Source organism: Accipiter gentilis, chromosome 6 (genome assembly GCF_929443795.1).
Source record: "Accipiter gentilis chromosome 6, bAccGen1.1, whole genome shotgun sequence".
NCBI lineage: Eukaryota > Metazoa > Chordata > Aves > Accipitriformes > Accipitridae > Astur > Astur gentilis.
This window is the reverse complement of record NC_064885.1, coordinates 13,837,538-13,860,772: the sequence shown is the minus strand read 5'-3', so window position 1 is coordinate 13,860,772 and position 23,235 is coordinate 13,837,538. Positions and strand designations below refer to the sequence as shown.

Below are 23,235 nucleotides of genomic sequence, written 5' to 3'. Positions count from 1 at the left end.
CCCCACTCTCCCCTCCAGAGCAGGTGGCTCTGGCCATGATGCTGAGCCATCTTGCGCCATCATCATTATGCTTCAGAGTCAACGATGGCGCTGGAGGGAGCAGTGGGCACCCCAGCTGGTGCACTTGCCGGGGGTGGCTGTCAAAGGTGCTGCAAAGCCGAGGCTCTTGCTTGCCCCACAAGGATGAGCTGCTGCTGACATTGCGCTTGGGGGCAGCTGGGCGAGGGACGCCATGTCACTGCGGGCCAGCGCCGATGGCTTCTGCCTGGAGAAGGGGGTGGTCCCTGAGCAGCGGGACTGGTGCAGAGCCCCATGCTTGGCCACCCGGGCTCCCAGGGAACAGCCCTGCACCTGCCCCATTGTCTTCGTCCTCTGCCTCTTCATCCTGCTCTTCTTCCTCCCCCATGGGGCAGCATCCCCTCCCTCGGACCCCGCAGACCCCCTGCGCACCGGGGTCTCCTGCCTGCTCAGGTCCCACGCCTCTGCTGTGGGGCTCGGGGAGGACAAGGAATCAGCTGAGCATCTCCCCTGTCCCCCCCTCCTCCCCGGCCATCCTTCCACGCCCCGGTGCCTGGAGCAGCCCCTCAGTAGGTGGCCTCGGTAACATGGGGGGCGGCAGCAGACCCCCTCCCCAGTTACGGCCAGGGGTGTGATGGGCTCTGCCATCCCCACACGCTGCTGCTGACCTCCATTTTGTCTGGGAGGTGGCAGCCGGCGCTGGCACAGATGCTGCCGCTGCCACCCCCCTGCCTCCCTGTGTGTGGCCAGAGCTGCAGCCCCCAAACCCTGGGGAGTGTCAGAACCTGGTGTTCCCCCCCCTCCCCGGCTGTCCACCCCTCTCTGTGCCCAGCCATGCTGGTAACCCGCTGGAGCTCACTGCCTTTTCCGTGCAGCTTTTCTCCGCTATGGGTTTTAGCATGCGGAAGAGAAGATGGAGAGAGCGGGCAATGGAGTGTGAGATGACTCGCCTTTGCAGCAGGGATAAGGAGCTGGCTAGTGGCGAGCAAAACACCTCATCCATGGCCTTAAATTTGCTACTTGCAAATTTAATTCACGTTGAAATTCTCAGGGAGCTGCAAACGTTGCCCCAAAGCCATGTCCCCCATTGGGCTAGGTGGGAGGTGAGGGGGCACAGGGCAGGGTGCCCATGATGGCACCAGGGAAGTGGGGGGCTGTATTTCAGCTGGGGCTGGGGGGGCACCTGCCCCTGCCCCTGCCCAGGGCTGTCCTCCAAGCTGCTTCCCCACCTGTGGGTGCTGTGCCGGGGAAAACTGCACCGTCACAGCCCCTTGCCCTGCGCGGAGCAGGAGGCAAGCGGGGAGCAGCCGTCGGGTTCGGCTGGCAGGCACCGATGGTGCCGCGTCATCTGGAGCAGCTGCCCTCAGGGTCTGCCACTGTCCCTGTTGTTCCCAGAGGGAGGGCAGTGTCCCATGGTCCCACATGGAGCTGGGGGACCCCAACAAGGGGTGCAGGGGAAGGGCTCATTAAAACAAAGCCCGTCGGCGGCTGAGAGCACCATGGCTTGGGAGGTGCAGCCAGACAGGGTGTCCCTCCTCACCACCAAGGTGACGTGGGGATGCATGCAGACAAAAGGAGAAACTCGCCTTGGATTTCCCTAGGCGCAGGCAGCTCTTCATCTGCCAGAGCTGCCTGCGGCCCCAGCGAGGCAGCCCCTGCCCCAGGCTGGGCTCAGGGAATGGGGCATCCTGGCCGTGCCGACCCACGTTAGCATCGCTCAAACCCTGGTGGTCTGCAGCACCCAGGGGACAGGCAGCACGGCATGTCCCCGCAGCATCCTTAGGGGAAGAGTTCACTGCAGGTGGCACTTGGGGACAATGCTCCCCGTCCCACTGGTCACCTCTTGGTGGTGGCAGGGAGGCTGCCAGTCAGTAGCCCTCAGTCTTAAGAGAGCTCTTGTTAGCTAATCTCTGCCCAATTAATCTTAGCTGATCCAGTTAATCATTGCTCTCTAGGCCTTTTGCTCATCACTGAGAGCTGACGGGTGTGCCGGTCGGGATGGGCAGAGAGCAGTGGGCTGCACAGGAAGCGGGGGGAAGGGGTGCCCTGCACAGTTGGGGGACAGCTCTGGACGTGCACCCTGGCACCATGGCCCTGGGGACTCTGCTGTCCTCCCCTGCTGTCTCCTTTGTGTGTGGGGTGGCCCCAGGAGGAGGTGGGGAGGGAGCGGGGAGTGGGACCGTGGTGCTGGCCCACTCCCAGCGAACGGCTGATAGCGGCTTATTGAATTTCTCTCGATGGCGGATTAAGCAGGTGGTGGCCGACTGTCCCCAGGCAGAGTGAGCTGGCTGGGCTCGAGTTGCCTGCCTGCCTACCATGGGGGAGGCTTCCTGCCCCTGCCCTGCCTGTCCGCAGTCTGCCCGCTGCAGCATGTCCCCTCTCTCTGCGGGATGCTGAGCGCCTGTGGCCAGTGATGCCAGTGCTGGCCGTGGCTGGTGGTGCTGCCACGTTACTTGGGGTGCAGGCTGAAATCCTCCTCGTGGCCGAGCCAGGAAAATAAGTGTCGGGGGAAGGAGCTGGGCAGGGGGCTGTTGGTACTCCCCAAGGGGACGCAGTGCTGCCTGGGGTACTTGCGCTGCTGTGGCAGAGGTGGGACTAGAGAGCTGCAGAGGAGCAGGGGGGAAGTGGCATGTTGCTGACCGAGGAAGCTGAAGAAAATGGATGGAGACAGAAAATGGAGCCGAGCTTGCAGCTTTGCAGCAGGGAATACCGGCAGGGAGAGAAGCCTGTGTTGCTGGGCTAGGCGAGCCAGATGGCTTGCTGAGAATACGCCGGGATGTGGGCATCGGGATGGTAGGGAGAGGGGAAAGGTTCTGCTGGCGAGGAGGGGACTTCTCACAGCTGGTGAGGGTGGGGTGAGGGGGTACGGGTATGGAGCTGAGTGGGGCCTCCCAGCAGAGGAGGGCGAGCAGCCACTGATGGAGGGCACACAGCAAGATGAGGTACCTGGAAAAGTGGGACGAAGGAGAAACTGGAGCTTCTTTGTGGGAAGTGATAGGGCTGGAGGGGGCTGTGATGGGAATGGTGCTGGGCCGGGAGGGAACAAGGGCAGGGTCTGAAGCTGCCCGTGGGGGACAGTGGTCGGTCCCGGGGCTGCTGGGGTCGCTGCCGGGTGTGCCGTGCTGGTGCTGGTGGGTCTTGCTGAGGGCTGTGCTGCAACATGGAAGCCTGGGGACCTGACCCGCCTCTTTGTAGCCTTGGGAGCTGGAGAGACAGCAAAGTGGGGGAAAGAGAGCTGTCCAGGTTGTGGAGGAGGAGAGGGAAGCGTTTGACGCAGGCAGTTGTCGGGTGCCACGTGAGGTTTAGCCCAGCAATGGATCCATCGTCCCTGAGCACCAGCGGTGCTACAGGGTGGAGCAGCTCAAGCCAATGGCCTCGTGAGGATGCAGCCCTTCCACCCAGGAATATATCCCATTGTTTCATGGGAAACCCAACTTTTTTGTTTCCCATTGGTGAGGAGTTGTGTTTAATTTTTCCTTTCTCCCCCATCTGAGAAAGCAGCAGATTGGGAAGACAGAGGCCTGTTGGTACATGGCAGCCCGCTTGCCAGCTCGGGGACTGAACGATAATGTTAAATGTCTGCTTAAAATAATCTGTGCTCAAGAAAGCCTGAGACCAAATGCTTGAACTCTGGAGCTGGTGGGATTTAAGGGTGCGATTGCTGGCTGACCACAGTGGGAGCTCCAGAGCTGTCCCAGCAGGGCAGGGAGGGGAGGGCTTTGGAACTCTAATGGGAGAAGATTTGTCCTCCTCCTGCTGTCAGGGATGCAAGCTTGCTTTTAAAATAGGTGAAGCATTTTTGAAAGAGCGCCCAGCTTATAATACTTTTTGGTTGCAAATTTTTCCACTGTGCCACGAGTACACGTGCCTTTGGGTTTTCCTCCCATTACCTTTGGAAATGAAACCAGAGCTGGCAAACCTCAGTTAGTTTTAAAGCCATCCCCTTCTCCTGGGACACTTTCCCTTTGGTGGATTTATTTTTTTCTTCCTTTTTTTTTTACCTCCTTTTCCACAAATTTTTCATTTCTACTGTGGGAAAACCCATCTCGTGTTGAGGACCCATCCTTACTGCTCCAATTCCTTCAGGTCATGGTCCGTGTAACCAGAGCTCTGCCATTGCTTGCTCCTGATCTCCTTCATCCCAGAGTGAGCATCCCGCTGGCAAAGACCAGGCTCAAAAAGCCCCAGAGCATTTGTAAACACCCTTGCAGGAGTCTCACAGGCAGAGATACCGGAGAAGTTGATGCTTGCCTGTGCTGCAGGGTGCTGAGCTCCTCTTCAGCTGGCAGGCTCATCATGAGGAGCCAGGGAGCAGGGGATGGGCAGGAGAGGGGATGGACATTAGAAGACAGGGATTGATTTTGTCAGGGCTGATCCCGAAGGACCCCAGCATTCTTTTCTGGCCAATGCTAGTGAGGCTTAACTGGGGCTTGGGGAAGGTGGGACCGGCTGCAGAGAGCCAGGACACCAGTGCTAGGACGAGTGGCTGCTCTGGGAGATGTTAGAGAGCAGTTTGTTTCGTCTTGTGAGGTTTGTGATTAATAATTTATTAGCAAAAGGAGTGGAAAAATGATTGTGAGCTGGGAGCTTCAGCTGACTGTGATCGTCACCGGCTTGCTGGCTGGTGCTGCTGCTGCTGACGCCGCACATCTGCTTTTGCCGCGAGCTGAATGAGAGGCAAATACCAGCAGTTGTGTTCAACAGCCGCCTCCTTTCTCGACATGAATGCCATCGTTTTCTCCCCCCTCACCTCCACCCAGTCCTGCTGCCGAGTCCCCACTCTGCTGGGGCTGGAGCAGAGGCAGGAGGCTTGGGTGATGGGCAGGGAATTGTGGGCTTGCTTGCAGGTGAGGGGCTACCTGCTCAGTGCCGTTGGCAACCCAGGATGGAAAAAACACTCCTCGGGAGTCATGCTGATGCTGACAGTGCCTACATGGCCCTGTCCCCTGCTGTGGGTGCCCACCAAGTGATACCACAGGGTGATGGAGGCTCTGGGTGCTGCCCTGGGGTAAGGACAAGGATGTCCTCTGGGACCGAGCAGGGGGTCCTGACCTGAGATACAGGGGGGAGGTGGGAGAGCCAAACTGTGGGCAGATCGAGGGATGAAACAAAATGTCATCTTTTGGGCAGAGGCAAACCAGCATTCCTGGGAGGTTTCATTGCACAGGCTTTCCGTTCATCTTTCTAGCATGGCTGCAAGATGGGGATTGGGATGCGAGCTTTCCTAATGCCCTTTTCTTCTCTCCTCGCAGGACAGCCACTGCTCCCTGCTAGCAGGACCCACCTCCAGCCGGCGCAATGGCGGGAGCATCCGTGAAGGTGGCAGTGCGCGTCCGGCCCTTCAACTCACGGGAGATGAGCCGGGAATCTAAATGCATTATACAGATGTCAGGAAGCACCACCAGTGAGTGCCGGTGTCAGGGGCAGAGGGGCTCGGGAAGGCTTTGCATGCTGCATGGTGAAAAGCATGCATGGTCTGGCTGTGGCAGCGAGCACCAGGCTGCTGGGATCTTTGGTGTGGACACCTGTACCCCCTGGTGTCATTTGGAGGAGGGAATCAGGGGGTGATGTCACCTTTCCCACAGGGAAATGCAGTCCAGCTGTTGAAATGGCAGTGGTGGGATCTACGTGGCACCGAGCCCTTGGGTTTCGGTGGTACTGAACAGGGTAATGAGGAGGCAATGAGGGAGGAAGAATCAGAAGAGCCTGGAAACGCTGCTGCATGGATGTGGGGCCAAGGGTGCCTAGCCGTGGTCACCTGCCCCAGCATGGAAGCCATGCACCGGCCGGCAAGCTGCTCCTGACGGCACTGCCTGGCTGGGTACCACGCACTGCGGTGTGCCGTGACCCATCCCTCCCTCCATGGGGCTTGGAGCCGCAGCACCAGCAGGATGGAGGGGTGGGAGGGGCTTTGCTGAGGGAACAGTGTGCTCGGGGAGGAGGGATGTAGCATGGGAGCTTTGGGGCCAACTGTCCTGTCAAGACCCTGTCTGGCTTTCGCTCCTCTTTAAATAATGGCTATGGGAAATATGGGTTGGGAGAGGTGGCTGAATCCCCCCTCTGGCTCTGGGAGCCTCCAGATGGGGCAGCATCTAAAATAACTCCCTCCCTGCCTGCCTGCCTGCCCCGGGCTTTCTGCGTCACCGACGGTGGTGGGTGAAACACCGGCTCCAGCTGCCCCCACGGTGCACGCTGCTGGGCTGCCATGACAACCCTGGTGGGAGGGAGAGGAGGGCACCCAAGGGTGCAGGGTGCCCCTGTGACCCTGCCGAGTCCCTCACTCACCCTAGGCCTGGGGAGCAGGAATGGGGGGTCCATGGGGTAACATCTGCCAGTCTCTGGTGTCCTGGGGGTCTTTCCCTTCCCGGTTGTGCAGGGATGCTCTGTCTGCCTGGGGTGCGGAGCTGCTCCCCCCACTTTAGTGGCCCAGCAGGAGCTGCACCTGTGCCCAGGCCTGGGTGCAGGCAGGAGAAACGTCCGTTCTGGCCCTGAAGGTTGGGGTGACCTGCCCGCCCAGGCCCAGTCAAAAGCATCAGGCATCCCCCACCTCGGCCATGGCTGTGTTTGCTCAGAACAATCTGCCCGTGCCCATCCTGCAGCCCCCAGCCCTGCTGTTTGCAACCCCCCCTCCCCAGGCCATGCTGAAGGCCCCTTGTCCCCCTGCCTGTGCCGGGGAGGGCTGGCAGGGCTGTGGGCAGGAGCAGGGCAGTGGTCTGGCCAGCCCTTTGCTGACAGCGAGGTTTTTCTCCATGAATGGACAAACCGTCGGCTAATCCCCTTGGCCAGGGGGCTGGGGGGCAGGTGCCGGGGGGGCTCTGGTGCCTGCTTGGGAAGGCAGGAGGATGCCCATAGCGCCGGCTGCACCCCCTGCAGAGTGGGACTGTCTCGTCCCCCCTGGCTCCTCACAGAGAAGCCAAAAATAAATGTGTTTGGGGGGGTGAGAGCAAGTTTCTCCTTTTCCGGGATTATTTGCAGAGACCTCTACACATACTGGAGCAGGGCAGGTTGTTCTTCTGCCTAATGCGTTAAGCCCCATGGGGGGGCAGCGGGGGCCAGGACCAGAGCGGGTGAGCCCTTCTCTGCCGTCCTTTTCCTCCCCAAACTTACAGCCGCCGCCCCCTTGGCTTGCTGCAGCACGGCCGCCTGCCAACACTGCCACTTTGTTCCCGTAGCATCCCCCCCCTCTGTGCGGCCGTGGGGACCAGCCAGGGCACCAACACCCCGGGCCCCTCTCCTGGCAGCTCCTGCCAGGACGGCAAGGAAGGGACCCCAGCTTTCATCCCGCAAGGCCATTAATATTCTCTGGCTGGAGCCGAGCCTCTGCAGGCTTTAAAATACAGCAATTATTTTCTCTCCTGTGGGTCTTGGTTTTTTTTCTGCTCGGTGCTTGCTCATTTGCTCTATGCTCTGCCATGCTGCTGGCTTTTCAGGGCAAAGATGAGGATCATCTCCAGATGTTTTCCTCCTCCCCTCCTGTCTGTATGTCTGTCTTCCTCCCTCCCTCCTGCCTTTTTTAATCCCCTTTGGCCAGAGCATGAATCTTTTGCAGCATCTTTGCAAAAGCCCTGGGATGCCTGATCACAGGGGAGGAAAAGACCCACCAGCAGCATTCAGCCATGCTGAGGCAAATAAATGGGAATGAAAGGGACATGGGGAGAGCATTTCAGCTCGGGGATGGGAGACCTGCTGCTCTCAGTGTGCTCCCTTCTCCCCTGTGTTCCAGTCTCTGGCCTGCTGGGCCAGCTGGGCAGCTGCAGCTGGGATACCCAGAGCCGCTTGGTGCTGTCCCCAGCTGCTCCTCTGCCCCGTGCCTGGTGTGGGCTGGCACTGGGATGCAGAACAGCTGCCTTGTGCAGCCCCATGCTGCCCGCTCCTGCTTTTGCCCCATTTTTGACTCATCTTGGGGGGGGGGGGGGAATGCTCCTGTTCACTCTAATAAGGGTCACCTCCACAGGGCAGAGGCAGACGTGAGCCAAGCGCAGGAGGGCCAGGTGGCATGGCAGAGCTGCCAGGTGAACCCCAGGAGCTATTGGAGATGCTTCACCTGACTTCTTGCATGGCCTCTGCACCCGCTTCTCTTTGCAGTGGCCACTTGCATGCCTTCGACACACCGACTTGGTGTCAGCAGGGACAGGCAGCCCCCGTGGCTGCCCGCGCTGCCCTGAAAGGCCTGGTGCCGTTTCGGTCTGGATCTCAGTGGGGACCTCCAAGTTCGCATTTGTGGCTGTGGGATGGGCAGTTCCTATGGATATGTCACTTCCCAGCCCTTTCTCCTGAGAGAGCAGCTCTGGCTTTGGTAATTAGTCTGCCTGGGATGCAGGAGGCATCCGGAGCATCTGAGTCATGTTGTCTCCAGTGGGCAGGCAGGCAGGGAGCCAGTGCCCAGCCCCTCTTTGGTGCTGGTGGTAGGCTTCTGCCCACAGCAAGAGACATCTGAGCAGCACTGTGCTGCAGTTTTTGCAGTCAGGGTTGGATCCTGCCCCTGTTTCCCACCCTCCACCTGCCTGCCTTGCTGCCTTTGTGGGCAGAGATGGATGGGTCTCAGGCCAGAAGTGGCAGATCCCTCCTGGAGGAGAATCCATCGTGGCAATGGAGGAGGAATTGGGAACAGAAAGTATCTGTATCTGTAATGCTGCGCACCAGGACATCTGAGCCCACAGGCAGCAGGCTGCACCATGCCTGGGGCTGCTTGGGAAGGTCCCAGCTTGAATCCTGAGCAGGCGCGAGCCCTGGCTGAGTGCCGGCCCTGGGGCAGGGCAGGTTGAGGCTGCAATGGAGGGAGCTCCATTGGCCTCGGTGCTATATGGCCTCCTTGTCCCTGGTGGTGGCAGGGAGCAGCTGTGGGCACGGGAGCTGCGCTGTGCTGGCCTGCAAGGTCATTTCAATGTCACCTAACATGGCTGATGGCTGGATCTCGTGATTACCCTGCCGGTTTGGGTTTCTTCTGACGCATCTGTTGTTTCAGAAAAAAACCCATCATAAACGCTTTACGGGGGGAAAAAAGTGGGGGGTGAGGAAGAGAAGTGATGCAGTCTCTAATTTCCATGGCAACGTCCTTTTCACCAGGGGATGGGAAAAAGCAGGCTCTTGTTTCCACTGGTGGTGTAACACGAAGCATTAATCACCCTGCTGGGGCTGGGTACCCAAAAGAAAGCACAGGGGAGGAGAGGCAGGAGCCAGAGGAGGCCTGGGGGAGCCCCAATGGGGCCGTGGCTGCTCCCACCCCACTGCACTGATGCATGTGGCTTTGGGCATGGCCCCCCAGCTGTGGGGTGAAGGGAGGCTGTGATCCTCCCATGCCAGAGCTGGTGCTGGGCTCCCACAGGCAGGTGCCAAAGCAGGAAGGAGCTCAAGGGAAGGAGCCGTTTTCCTCGCTCTGTGCCCAGCGGGATGTTTGGGCAAGGCTCTGTCCTGCTCCCTGGGCTGGTGCAGGCTCTGCCAGCCGTGGCATCCACCTCCTTGGCTGGGACTGTTGGGTACTGGGGGCTCTGGACCCAGCTGCAGAGCTGGAGGGTCCCAGTCCCGCTTTCCAAGACCATTTCGGACTGAACCCCATCACCCTTCTCCCCTCACGAGCGGGATGTGGGTGGCAGGGGTACCACGGGTGGTCAGGTGGCCTCATGTTCCCATCTGTTTGCACCTAGCTATCCTGAACCCGAAGCAGCCCAAAGAGACACCAAAAAGCTTCAGCTTTGACTATTCCTACTGGTCCCACACCACGGTAAGCAGCAGGAGGTCTGAGCCTGCCTGGAGCACTGGGCTGGGCTGGGGAGGGGTGGGAGGATCTCTTTGCCAAATTGCTCCTTGTCCCCCTCCTCTCTGCAGCCCGCAGACATCAACTATGCATCTCAGAAGCAAGTGTACCGGGACATTGGGGAGGAGATGTTGCAACATGCCTTCGAAGGCTATAACGTCTGCATCTTTGCCTACGGGCAGACGGGTGCTGGAAAATCCTACACCATGATGGGGAAGCAGGAGAAGGATCAGCAAGGCATCATCCCGCAGGTACGGCCTAGTGAAAAGCTGCCTGTTCTGCTGGTCCTAGTGAGATGCTGAACGGAAAACTGGAGTGGAGAGGGAAGAGGGGAGCAGGGTGGGAGCGGGGCCAGGCTTTGCCGAGGCCTACGGCAGCCCTGCCGTGGCAGTGAGCCAGCACGGCTGTGCCGGAGGGCGGGGGGACAAGGAGGGTCATGCCAGACTCCTCCAAGACCAGATGAATTAAGCTCTGGCTACACGAGGCCGGTGTTTGTGAGCAGCAGTAGTCCAAGTGCCAAGCCGGTGGTGGCGGTGCTTGCTGAGAGCTGCCGCATGCTGGTCCAGCAGGGCACTGGGGCAGGTGCTCTGGGGATGCTGAACTCCCCATATCAGCAGGGGGGCTTCTGCCAGCTCCCCAGGAGCCATCCCAACACTCAGGGGCTCTGGTTTTTGGGGTGAGAAGGTAGAAATCCCTGTGGCCAGGGCACCCCGGACAGGGGCATCCTTCTGGTGGGGAGCTGAGCAGCCTGGCTCTTCTCTCTGCAGCTGTGCGAGGACCTCTTCTCCCGCATCAATGACACGACGAATGACAACATGTCCTACTCTGTGGAGGTAGGCACCCCATTGCCTGTCCAGCTCCAGCCTCCCACCCAGCTCTGCAAGCCATGCCGGTGTGCAGCCCCCTCTTTGGGGGGTCCCGTCCCTGGGGGTGGGGTGGGTGAGCAGGACCTGGTTGTGCCTATACGCTGAGTGTCCACGTCCTGCTGGCTGCTAGCCCTGCCTATGCCCTCTGCTCTAGGTGAGCTACATGGAAATATACTGTGAGCGCGTGAGGGACCTCCTGAACCCCAAGAACAAGGGGAACCTGCGGGTGAGGGAGCATCCCCTTATGGGCCCGTATGTTGAGGACCTTTCCAAGCTGGCTGTGACCTCCTACAACGACATCCAGGATCTCATGGACTCTGGGAACAAGGCCCGGTGAGTTGGGGGAACAGGAGATGGCCAGGATTTGGAAAGCTTGCAGACATTTCCAGAAGGTCCTGCTTAATTTCCTTGCTTTGCCCATTTGGCTGCTCTGGAGGTGGCAGTCCCCTCCTGTCTGAGCATTGGGTACCCCCCACTTATTTTCACCTTACCTCCTTCCTGCTCTCAAAACACCCTGGAGCCAGCAGGAGAAAGCCTGGACTTTTGCACATCTCCTCCCAGAGTCCTCTCCTGTCCTCCAGACTTGCCTTCCCATCACGTACCCTGTCCTGAAATGAGCCCTGGCCTCATTGCAAGCCACTCCGGTGTCCCCTGCAGAGTGTCATACCTCCCTGTCCTCTCTCCGCAGCACGGTGGCTGCCACCAACATGAACGAGACCAGCAGCCGCTCCCATGCCGTGTTCAACATCATCTTCACGCAGAAGCGGCATGACGCTGAGACGGACATCACCACTGAGAAGGTGAGAGCAGAGTCTGGGGGACTTGGGGGAACCTGCGTGGACCCAGGAAGGTCTTCATGTGCTATTGACAGCACTTGGGACAAGATGGTGCGGCCTCATGGACGGTTGAAACAGCATGGAGATAAGTCCCAGGCACACTCTGGGCTCACAGTCCCTTGAGGGACTGGCCCCTGAACAGGGTATTTGGCAGCTGGTGCCCTGTAGCCCTGCCTGCAAGGATGTTAGCCCTGCTCCTGGCCAAATCCTGGCAAGGATGAACCCGCAGAGCCCGCCCCTGCCTTCAGAGCAGTGTCACCTTGCAAGAGGTCTTTGCTCCCTCTTCGGCTCTGTGCCAGGGCCTGGTTTGTTGTGCCTGCCAGGGCTGACAGCCTTGTCTTTGCCTGCAGGTCAGCAAAATCAGTTTGGTGGACCTGGCAGGGAGTGAGCGAGCCGACTCCACTGGTGCAAAGGGCACAAGACTAAAGGTGAGAGCTGGCATGGGGTCCCCTTCTGCCGTTGGGGACGCTGTGTCCTGCCCCCTTGTCCCCAGCTGTGACATGTCTTTTACTTGCCTGGTTCCTTGCCCACTATGTTGCCAAAATCCTTGACGGGGTTTTGTTTGAAAGCTGCCCAGTGCCACTTCCACTGCAGTCTGTAAGTCCCACCTGAGAGGTGCTGGTTACCCAGTAAGACTAGCTGCTCTTTGCCCATCTCCTGCTGGGACTTCCCAATCCTCCCTGTACACTGGACTTTAGCGCCGCTCCGAAATGGGGCCTGAGCATCTGGGGTTTTCCTCTCTCCATCAGGAAGGAGCAAACATCAACAAGTCCTTGACCACACTGGGGAAAGTCATCTCTGCCTTGGCCGAAATGGTAGGTAGCTGGAGCACAGATGAGCTGTGGCACTGTGTGGGAACGGGCTCAGCTCAGCAGGGATGGGGTCAGCTCTGAGGGATGGAGCATCCCAGCTCTGAGGGATGAGCAGATACATCCCAAGCTGCCCCCAGGGGTGGGACGAGGTGGGCTGGTGAGGCTGCTGTCTTGCTGGGGACCTGCACCCACTGCTCTCTGCTTGGGGAATGGAGAACTGTGGTGGGCGCTGAGGAGGGGAGCAGCTCACTTAAACAGTCTTTTCACTTTCTTTGCAGGATTCGGGGCCAAACAAGGTAGGTAGCCCGGCTGGGCTTGTGAAGGGGGGTTTGGTTTTTAGCACAGGTGTTTGCAAGTGGGTGACAGGGTGGCTTAGGGGTGAGGCTCTGCCCAGACCCATGCCATGCTTCTCCTGGGGGCTGGCAGAGCCCTCAGCATCCTCCTCACCCTCCTCACCCTGTGGGTCTCAGTACTCAGCGTTAAACACCCGCCCTGGCCCAGGCAGGGCATTTTACATGCAGGACCTGTGGAGCTGAGCAGAGCTGCCTGAGGTCGCGGTAGACAGGCAGAGCCATCCTCCTTCGGGTCTCCATGGCTGGGGACTGGCTGTCACCTTCTCTTTGAAGAAAGCAGGCAGCCTGACAGCCCTTCCCTCCTTTCTCCATCCCCCAGAACAAAAAGAAGAAGAAGACGGATTTCATCCCCTACCGGGACTCAGTACTGACCTGGCTGCTGCGGGAGAACCTGGGTGAGGACATGGATGGGAGGTGTGGGCTCAGCGGCGGGCATGGCTGCCGAGCAGAGGGTGACGGCTGGCGCAGGGACCAGCGTCTCCCTGATGTGAGTGTATCTCTCTGGGCAGGCGGCAACTCCAGGACGGCCATGGTCGCTGCTCTCAGTCCTGCCGACATCAACTATGATGAGACCCTCAGCACCCTCAGGTAGGAAGAAGTACCCTTGTCCCCCCACAGCGGGCGAGGGCAGGGGTGGTGTCTGAAACCCAGGCACTGCCACATGCTCTCCTCACCTCTGTGGCAACCCTGGCTGGGGGGGAGCTGTGGGGGAACCCTGCAACCTCAGACAAGGGGCCAAAGGATTGTCCCAGTGCTGGGATGTTCCAAAGGATCGCTTGCTGGAGCGGCTCAGTGGCACTCCCACTTGCCCAGCAGCTGGCGGTTTGCCCCCCCTGCCACTGCTCAGGGCTCTGCCCTTCCCTAGGTATGCTGACCGTGCCAAGCAGATCCGCTGCAACGCTGTCATCAATGAGGACCCCAACAACAAGCTCATTAGGGAGCTGAAGGACGAGGTGGCACGCCTACGTGACCTTCTCTATGCCCAAGGCCTTGGGGACATCATTGACAGTAGGTACCACCCAGTGCTCTCTGGCAGTGGCTCCAGGCAGGGGTGGCCTGGAGTCCCCCCAGCCTGTGGGGCTGGTGTCCCTGCAACTACCCTGCATCCTGCTCTGCCAGCCACATGGCAGCATCACGCTGCCAAAGCGTGGTTAGGATGCCTCCGGCAAGCCCCTGCGCACGCATTTGCAACCCCCAGCCCACTTCTGTAAGGAGGAGGAGCTGCTCTAGACCCAGCAGACCTCCCCTTCTCCCACTCCACCTCCCATCTTCAGCATCCCGTGCCCAGCAATGGTGCCAGGAAGATGTTCCTGGGGCTGCGCCCACCCGTGGCCTCTCTTCTGTGTGCTGTTGGATATCCTACTGAGATGAACCCACTCTTGTTCTGTTCTCTCTGTCTTACCCCCACTCCCTGCCCTCTCTCTCTCTCTTAGCCCATCCTGCTGCGGGAGGATCCAAATGTGTGTATTCCCCATCACTGGTACTCTCTGTTGCTTCATGGCTTTTGGGAGGCATAGGCTGCACCCAGGGGCACCTGTGCAGCATGGGGAAGGGCTCCTGTAGCCAGCCCCAGCTGATGGAGAGGGGCTTGCTGTCCCCAGGGAGCTGGCAAAGGGAATGGTGGCAGAGTCACAGTTAGCGCCTGGGCTTGGGATAGTGCTCGGAGGGACCAGCGTCCTCCGCCGTGCCAAGGGCCCGTTCCCCACGGGGACTCCTTCCTCCATGCTGTCATGATGTTTCGTGTCGCTGCTGCTGCTGCTGTTGCTGCTTCTGCTGGTGCTGGGGCTTGTTGGGACTGGAGCCCGGCTCGGCGCTTGGGCAGGCTGGCACAATGCTCTCCTGATGGAGGGCTGTGTGGTGATGGCCAGGAGGGTTTTGCCCAGGGATAAGCACTGTCGCCCCATCCTGCCCTGGGCTATGGCGAGCCCCCTGAGGAGACGTGGACCTGGCCCCTCCCCTCCTGGCTCAGCTCCCCGAGATGTGGGCTGGTGGAGATGGGTGATTAATGCTGCACCTGCTAAACTGTGCCCTGCCCTCCTCTGGTACAGTGTGCTGAGGCCCTGCGACTTCTCGGGGCTGGAGGAGCATCTCTGATACCTGCGTCCCTTTGCCACAGGGTCCGGTGGCAGCTGATGCTCGGGGTGCCGGCAGGCAATTGCTGCTGCCTGTAACGGGTGTTTTGCCACCTTGCCCTCACTTTTTTCTCTCTCTGGCTGCCCAGCCAAGGCACTGCTCCAGCGGGCCAGGGGCTTGGGCTCTGCCAGTGAGGGGATCCCACAGATACTCCTCCTCCTCCATCCCCCTGACCCCTTTGTGGTGGAGGGCCACTGCCTCTCCTCCCCTTCCCTTCTCATTCTGTGCCCTCAGATCCAGCTAATCTGGGGCAGCTGGGCAAGGAAAACCACTCGGGCTGTGTTGATGGGGGAGGATGACAGGGGCAGTGGCATGCTCTTGGCAAGGATGGTCGATCCCAGACCTGATGGCTGCGGGATCTGGTGTTGCAAAAATGCATCCCTGGGAGCCCAGGAAGGCTCCAGGGCTGTTCCAGCAGCTGCTTCCCAAAACAGCCCAGTGCTCCTGGCGGGCTGCCGGGGCTGGGGGAGAGACACGTGTGCCCTTGCCCTGCTGCTGCCTGCACCGCTGTGCTGTCGCCTGTGCCTTTTACTTGTAATTCCTGGCTTTCTTCTTGATGCACCCGGCCACTCTTTTTTTTTTTCCCAACAGCATTTCTTCTCTCTATCTTTCTCTCTCTTTTCCTGTCCATGTGTCTTTCCCTGGCCCAACACTCCTTCCCCACCCGTAGATGTGTCCGACTTTGAGAACAATAATGATGCTAGAGGGGCAGAGCTGAGTCACCGCCATGACAATCTCTCCACAGTGACCAATGCCATCGCCGGGATCAGCCCCTCTTCCTCCCTGTCGGCCTTGTCCAGCCGCGCTGCCTCCGTCGCCAGCCTCCATGAGCGCATCATGTTTGCTCCAGGCAGTGAAGAAGCAATCGAAAGGCTCAAGGTAAGAGGCCAGCACTTGGCAGGACAGAGGGCTCAGATCAATGCTCTTGCACTGAGGCTTGTGGAGGGGGCTTGGTATTTTCTGGAAACCCATTATGGATGATGCTCATGGAAAATGATGCTCAGGCATGCTCTTGCAGAGCAGGCAGACCCAGAGCTGCCCAATGTTGTGGACTGCCGGACGGGAGAGGGTTTGGCATGGTAGGGCCTACTTGGTGCTGCCATCCTTCCCATGGGTGACTGCTGCCCCTGCCCTGCGGGACGGGCGCTCATGGCTTGGGGTGGGTGCTCCTGGCTCAGATGGTGCAGGAGCAGGCTGGCAGCAAGGGGATGGAGAGGATGATCTTCCTGTCTTGCTCTTCGAAGATGGCGAGGATGGAAAGATGTGGGTGAAATGCTGCCATTGCTTGTTTAAACCAGCCTGAAACTGGGACCAGTGTCCCACTGTGGCATGCTGGGCAGAGCCTGGCAGAGCGGGCAGGTGTGCTGCCTGTAGGACACGCTAACCTCCTGCTAACCCCGTGCTCACCAGGAAACAGAGAAGATCATCGCGGAGCTGAACGAGACATGGGAGGAGAAGCTGCGGAGGACGGAAGCAATCCGGATGGAGAGGTGGGTGGGTTGGGGTAGGATGGGACAGGGTGGGGTTCCCCAGGCATCTCCCCTCCTCTGCACTTTGCCTACAGCAGTTCAGGTCCTGGGGGCAGCTGGGCAATTTAACCATGCAGCCGTATCCTACCCCAGAGCCCACCACGTTAGCCTGCATGGACGTGGTCTACTCTGAGAAACCCTCCTGAGGCACGGAGTTAGCTGAAGCAAGCCCTATGGCTGTGATCTGTGGGGCAAACCCATGGGCTGAGGTTCCATCCTGGGTTTGTCTAGTGCTGGCTCCAGGGACTCGTGGGTCTTTAACAGGCTCTTCTTTCCCTTGCTTCTTCAGGGAAGCATTGCTGGCTGAAATGGGGGTGGCCATGAGGGAGGATGGAGGCACCTTGGGTGTTTTCTCTCCTAAAAAGGTAGGATCATCTTATTCTCTTCTTCCTGGCAAATGAGGGCTGTTTTGTACCCCTGCAGCTCCCTTCTGACTTGCCCTGTCGCTGCCAGCCAGCCCCAAATATTTATCTAGGCTTTTCTTGGCTCTGAAATCTATGGGGGAAATCCCAGTGTTAGCCCTGCTGGGTACAAACATCAGTAGAAATACATGGCTAAATGTCCAGCCTCCATTGACTGGTGGGGCTTTGCTGATGATCACTGTGTTGGACTTCAGTATCAGCTTGTAAAAATCCATACTTTGGGGTATACGAAATTTCTGCCCCTGAAACCGGCAAGTCCTCGCTCAGAAATGTGGGTATGGAAATATTCCATACTCTTTATTGCTTGTAGCATCCTGGAAAGTATTTTCTAAGCAAAAACTGGCTGTGCCCCAAAGAGTCAGTGTCCCAGCCAACCCTGCCAAGCACCAGTTACAGCACATCACTGCCCCTTGCTTGTCTGTATAACCATCGCGGTAGTGGCATCCAGTTTACAGCCCCAACCCTGTGAAGCCTGCAGAGCAGCATGGGCTGCCAAGGTGCAGGCATGTGCTGGTAGGACCAGGGTGCATTCACTTAGCTCTCCTGCCACACAGAGGGATGCTCTGAGAGCTGCCCCGGCAGCTGATGCTGGTTGGCTTGGCCAAACATCTTAGTAGATGTGTGCGTCCCCAGCTGAGGTGGTGACACTCACTGATGAAAGCTTCGAGACCTTCCCCTTGCATGCTTTGGCATGGCTCTTAGGACAAATTTCTACACCGTTGTCTTTGTTTCTCATTCTTGTCTCAGTCGCTGCCTGTTAGGACCCCAGATCTTTGTGTAGAAAGCATGGGGGTTTATACCCTGAAGCAGGTTGGTCTTGGAGGTGGGGCATTGCTGTGGTGGTTTTGATGCCTCCTTGCTCTTCATCTATCTGGTGGGTGGAAAGTTCTCTGACTCCTCCAGTGGCTGGTGAGGAAAGTTAGCATCGATAGTGTGGAAAACCCTGTTTCATTAAGGGCAAAGCAGGGCAGGACTTTGTTGTCCTGCTGTATGCCATCACTGGGGTGGTTACGTCTCGAAGGAGCTCAGTGGAAGGTAAAGCATCTGACTTCTACTAGCCAGCCGTGCAAATCTGGAGAAAAACTGCAAGCTGAAGGAGTCTCAGACCCTGCGGCTTCGTATCTGCTCAGAGGGGCCTGAGGTTAAATGTTACAGCCAGCTTACTCCTGCTAGCCACCATGGAGAAGAGCCTGCGTTTCCCCCTTGGCCTCCAGCTCTCCTGCACTATTTGGAGTGAGTCCCTCCTATCAGCCAGGGCTTGTAGCACTGTTGTGAGGGGGAAACCCTGCATGCCGGGTGTTAGCAGGCTGATAAGACGTTTCTTACGGTCTCTATCCTTATTTCTGGGAAACTCAGAACTTTACCGGCTGATACTCCTGGGACTTTGCCTGTTGCCTGAAGGTGCAATCACAGCAGCTTGCAATGGGGTAAGACAAGGTAGTTGCAGATGGAGAGGTCTGTGGCCGGGGGAGAAAATTCCCTCTTGTCAAGAACAAAGTGGTTTGTGACCTGGCGGAAGAAAAGTGTTGGGAGGCAGCTGTTAGGAAGGACACCAGGGAGTGAAATTCAGCCTGGAGGTACGGCTTCAGGATTCCACTACTTTTGGTTGAACTTCTGGTCTAGGACCTGCTCTTTTGGGTGCTTTATCTGTCCTTGTACCGTTAGTGGAGGAAAACAGGCACTTTTAGTTCCTCTCACCCTAAACCAGCTGTTGCATGGGATATGTCTCTGCCTCAGCTACACTGTCCATAGCAGAGCTGGCGCTACAGTTGAGGCAAGGGCCCATGGACACGCAGTGCAGGCGAGCAGGGTCCTGCCCCAGGAGACACTTAGCCATGTCAGGGACTCCCCATTGGAAGTGTTCGGCTCCATGTTGGGCCTGTTTGCAACACAAGTTTTCAAAGGCAGCTGGTGGAAGGGTGCCCAGAGCTCAGCCCTTTGCGGAGGAAAGTAGAGAGGCATGTGGAGGCAGGTCATCTTCATCCCAGCTGCTCAGTTCTCTGCAGTCCCCTTGAAAAGTACATGCCTGGGCATGTTGTCCTGGAGCTACAGAGGGCAGGAGAGCCCATGCAGGAAGCAACCTGAGGTGCTGCTGAGTTCCCATCTCCCTCAGGAGCATCCCTCAGCACCTGGGTAGATGGGACGCACCAGGGTGACTCCTTATTTGTCTCTCCCAGACGCCCCACTTGGTCAACCTGAACGAGGACCCGCTCATGTCTGAGTGTCTTCTCTACTACATCAAGGATGGGATAACAAGGTGAGGGCGAGGTCCTGCGGACCGGTGGGAGCCTAGCCCGGATCTCAGTGCCTGACTTGCCTGGGTGGGCAGCAGGGTGACAGCTGTCCCCAGGCTGGGCACTGTTCCTGGGGCATCCCCAAAGTGCCATAGCCATGTGGGAACATTGTGTTTGCCTGGCAATGTTGTTAGGGATGTTGGTCCTGCTATGCACCAAGGGCTGCTCCTGTTAGCCCCAAGGATGGTTGTGGGGGGAGGCCCAGGGAGGGTCTGCTTTGAGGAAGGATTGAGCTGGGTTTCCCCTGGCAGGGTTGGCCGGGAAGATGCAGAGAAGAGGCAGGACATCGTTCTCAGCGGGCACTTCATTAAGGAGGAGCACTGCCTTTTCCGCAGCGACACCAAAACTGGTGGTGAAGGTATTCCTTGTCCAGAGGGGCTCCACTTCCCTGGGGACCTCAGTCCCTCTGCATGTCCCCAGCACCTGCCCCTAGCCGGGGCTCTGGCCCTCCTCAGAGTAGTGGGGCTCTCCTGCATGGCCGTGGTTTCTCCAAGCTTCCAGAGTGATCTACAGCCCTCACCTAGCTGGGAGGGAAGCTCGTGCAAGGCACGTGGAAGCTGCCACGGTGAGGCAAGCCGGGGAGATCAGGGCGGGAGGGAAAAGCAGACTGTAGATGATTCTCATGGAGCAGAGCCTACCCTGCAAACCAGCAGGAACCTGGGGGTGAAAGGGCTTTGGGAGATGAGCCTGGGGAGGCTGGAGATGCGTGCCAGAGGCTCTGATCTCCTCTCACATCCAGTCTCCAGCTGCTTCTAGTCCTTGGGACTGCTCTGATTAACACGAGGTTGGCCGAGTCCCGTTTGTTGCCCAGGGCATGGGTGCTGCTGCTGGGTACCCTGGTTCCCCCCACTCCACACCTGGGGTGCTGGCTGGGGCAGCTCTCCCTTTCTAAGGCTGCAGAAGCAGCGGAGTGGGAGATGAGGGGTTTATCCCTCTGCTTCCACCTTACCTTTGCTCCCTCTCTCCCCCTCCCACTGTCTCTGCAGTAATAGTGACCTTGGAGCCCTGTGAAGGCGCTGACACCTACGTGAACGGCAAAAAGGTGACAGAGCCCAGTATCCTGCGCTCAGGTGGGTCCCCGGAGCCAGCTCACCAGCGCTGCTCTAACCTGCCTCCCTCCATCCAATGGGGGGCCTGCACATTGTCCCACATTAAACCCATGCCCTCACCCCATGCTCTGCGTGCACCCCTGTAGGAAACCGCATCATCATGGGGAAGAGCCATGTCTTCCGCTTCAACCACCCCGAGCAGGCTCGGCAGGAGCGGGAGCGGACCCCATGTGCTGAGACCCCTGCCGAGCCCGTGGATTGGGCTTTCGCTCAAAGAGAGCTGCTGGAGAAGCAGGGCATTGACATGAAGCAGGAGATGGAGCAGCGGTGAGGGCACAGGGGCTGGGGCGATGGGGAGTTGGGTATCCACCTCTAAGTTGGTCATCCTCTCCTTCCCCGTTCCTCCCAGGCTCCAAGAACTGGAGGACCAGTACCGGAGGGAGCGGGAGGAGGCGAATTACCTTCTTGAGCAGCAGAGGCTGGTAGGTGGCCAGGACCTGACTCCTTCTCAGGCTGTCCTGGCATGACTGAGTTCTGTCAGATGTTTGCATGGGGTGGCTCTGTGTGTCCTAAAAATAAGAGCAAACCTGTTGTTCCTGGGGTTGTCCTCATAAACACAGATTCAGAGGAGGAAGGAAGCCAGGTTCCTGCGGGGTGGGGGGAGAAGCTCTGTGTGGCAGCATGGAGGAAGGTCACACCTTGTGGGTTGCATCATCCCTCTCCCTGCTTCCCCCCAGGACTATGAGAGCAAATTGGAGGCTTTGCAGAAGCAGATGGACTCTAGGTATTACCCTGAGGCAAATGAGGAAGAGGAAGAACCTGAGGATGAAGGTGAGTGCTGGGTTTTGATGCTCTCTGCAGGAGCAAGAAGAGTGGACCATGGGTCCCCTGGGCACCTCTGCACTGATGTCCTCCCTCCCAGCGGTGAGGTGACTGTCCCTCCATGTCCCCACAGTGCAGTGGACAGAGCGGGAGTTCGAGCTGGCCCTCTGGGCCTTTAGGAAGTGGAAGTGGTACCAGTTCACCTCCCTCCGCGACCTGCTCTGGGGCAATGCCATCTTCCTCAAGGAAGCCAATGCTATCAGCGTGGAGCTGAAGAAGAAGGTGGGTGCCCGGGGCTCCTCTCTGGCTTGCTGTGGCACCCATGACTGAGGCCACAAGCGTGGGCAACCAGGGAAGTGCTGAGGAGGGGGTTGCTGAAGACACAGCATGAAGCCTGCTGTCCTCCAGGGTGGCTCACCATCCCCCTCTGTCCCTCTCCAGGTCCAGTTCCAGTTCGTGCTCCTCACAGACACACTGTACTCACCCCTCCCTCCCGACCTGCTGCCTCCCGATGCCGCCAAAGACCGGGAGAAGCGGCCATTCCCCCGGACCATCGTGGCCGTAGAGGTGCAGGACCAGAAGAATGGGGCGACGCATTACTGGACCCTGGAGAAGCTGAGGTGGGCAAACGATGGCTGCGCCGGGGAGGGCTGGGCCGGCCTCAGCCTGGTTTCTCACTGCTGCCTGCCTCATCCCCCTCTGCCTGCAGGCAACGCCTGGACCTGATGCGTGAAATGTATGACCGTGCAGCAGAAGTGCCTTCTAGCGTCATCGAGGACTGCGATAACGTGGTGACTGGCGGAGATCCTTTCTACGACCGCTTCCCCTGGTTCAGGCTGGTCGGCAGGTGAGCGCTTCGGCTCCTTCTAAGCGCGGCTGGGACCTGCAGGCAGCCCTGTGGGAGGAAGCGACGCTGGCTCTGCCATGTGCAGGGCGTTCATCTCCCTGGGGCTGCGCCGTGGGAGGATGCATTGCCCTCCCGGTGCTGGTCAGGGCCCATCTTGCCTGTGGTGGCTGTCCTCTGCATTGGCTGCCGGGACCCCGAAGGACCCACAAGCCACTGGCAATGCTCCTGCTGCCTGCCCTAACACAGTGCTGTGAGGCACGGGCTCTTGGCTTGCTGCCGGTGGGAGGCGGGGGGCTGCGGCTGTCCCGCAGACCGAGAGCCCGTGCCGTCGCGACCTCTGCCCCGGTGGGCACGTGTCCATGTGCACGCGTTGGTGTCCAAGCATCCGTCTGTACGGTATGTGCCGCGTGTCTCCATGCGCTTCCTGCATGCTGGTTGGAAGGGTGCGGTGCCAGCGATGAGGATGGGCCACCGTGGAGGAGGGGTCTGCCCTGGCGGGCAGGGGGAGCAGGGGGCTGAGCCACATGGCCCAACCAACTGCATCTGCCGTGGAGGCAACCCCCCCATGCCACAGCATGTGGAGAGATTCCCTTCGGTGGTGGGGGTGGCGGCAAGCCTCGTGCCACCCACTCTGTCCCCGTGTTGTCCGCAAAGCCAGCAAGGGGAATCCCCACCGTTTGCACAGGTTCCTTGGGTCGCTCTTTTTTCTGCCCTTTATAGCCGACGGCTGTTGGTGGCTTCCTTTAGAGACGCACCGGATGGGCAGGTCTTTATTTCCCGACATCCCTTGGTTTAAGCAGAAAAAACCCCCACCCCAAAATCCAACCAAGAAAAAAAAAATACACCCCCCCCCCCCCAAAAGCAAAATTCCTATTCTTGCTCTCTCTGTTTGGAACAGCTGGTGTTAACCTGTCTTCTATCTTGTTGTACTAACCTTAGTTCAGATATCTCTGGCTGCAACAGCTCTCCTCTTTTCAACACATGCATGAGCGAGCGCATGGCTGATCTCACCCCCTCCCCTACCTTCTCGAACCCCGACTCCGACATCACCGAGCCTGCTGACGAGCAGCACCAGGGGCAGGAGGAGGAGGAGGAGGAGGAGGAGGAGGAGGAGGCGGAGGACCTGGAGGAAGACATCTTTCCGGAGTGCCCGCTGTGTGATGGCCGGGATCCGTTTTACGACCGCTCCCCCCTGTTCAGTTTAGTAGGAAGGTTGGTGAGGTTTTAGGAGAGCATGCCGGGAAGGAACTAGCTCTTTCGCATGAGGGAACTGCTTTCGGACACGACTCCCACCTCCAGGGTGTCCCAGAGGCACAGGGGGTGGCTGGCTGGCTGAGATTGCTGCTGAGCCCGGGGCGCCAAGCAGGGCAGTGAGGTGCCCACCGAGGTAGGGCTGTGTGATGAGCACAGCGGCAGTAGGGAATAGCGAGGGAAGGCGGACAGTGCCAGCTCTGCCGGAGACCCTTTAGGCAGGTCCCTCTCCCCGGGGTGGCCCCCGAG

At 59.0% G+C, this 23,235-nt stretch overlaps 1 protein-coding gene across 1 annotated transcript in view; it reads left to right on the top strand.

Moving 5' to 3' along the window:
• KIF1A (kinesin family member 1A) overlaps positions 1–23,235 on the top strand; it is a 42,400-nt gene that overhangs the window by 695 nt on the left and 18,470 nt on the right. Inside the window, exons 2-27 of the mRNA XM_049803954.1 lie at positions 5,271–5,422; positions 9,663–9,739; positions 9,844–10,023; positions 10,540–10,605; positions 10,793–10,971; positions 11,327–11,438; positions 11,825–11,902; positions 12,224–12,289; positions 12,565–12,582; positions 12,959–13,034; positions 13,149–13,227; positions 13,505–13,647; positions 14,073–14,099; positions 15,443–15,651; positions 16,183–16,262; positions 16,591–16,666; positions 18,901–18,980; positions 19,269–19,375; positions 20,004–20,087; positions 20,213–20,393; positions 20,476–20,548; positions 20,804–20,897; positions 21,022–21,170; positions 21,330–21,508; positions 21,598–21,735; positions 22,675–22,947. Coding sequence (XP_049659911.1) covers positions 5,317–5,422; positions 9,663–9,739; positions 9,844–10,023; positions 10,540–10,605; positions 10,793–10,971; positions 11,327–11,438; positions 11,825–11,902; positions 12,224–12,289; positions 12,565–12,582; positions 12,959–13,034; positions 13,149–13,227; positions 13,505–13,647; positions 14,073–14,099; positions 15,443–15,651; positions 16,183–16,262; positions 16,591–16,666; positions 18,901–18,980; positions 19,269–19,375; positions 20,004–20,087; positions 20,213–20,393; positions 20,476–20,548; positions 20,804–20,897; positions 21,022–21,170; positions 21,330–21,508; positions 21,598–21,735; positions 22,675–22,947 — 2,930 coding nt within the window. The 5' untranslated portion in view covers positions 5,271–5,316. The remainder of the gene's footprint in view (positions 1–5,270; positions 5,423–9,662; positions 9,740–9,843; positions 10,024–10,539; positions 10,606–10,792; positions 10,972–11,326; positions 11,439–11,824; positions 11,903–12,223; positions 12,290–12,564; positions 12,583–12,958; positions 13,035–13,148; positions 13,228–13,504; positions 13,648–14,072; positions 14,100–15,442; positions 15,652–16,182; positions 16,263–16,590; positions 16,667–18,900; positions 18,981–19,268; positions 19,376–20,003; positions 20,088–20,212; positions 20,394–20,475; positions 20,549–20,803; positions 20,898–21,021; positions 21,171–21,329; positions 21,509–21,597; positions 21,736–22,674; positions 22,948–23,235) is intronic.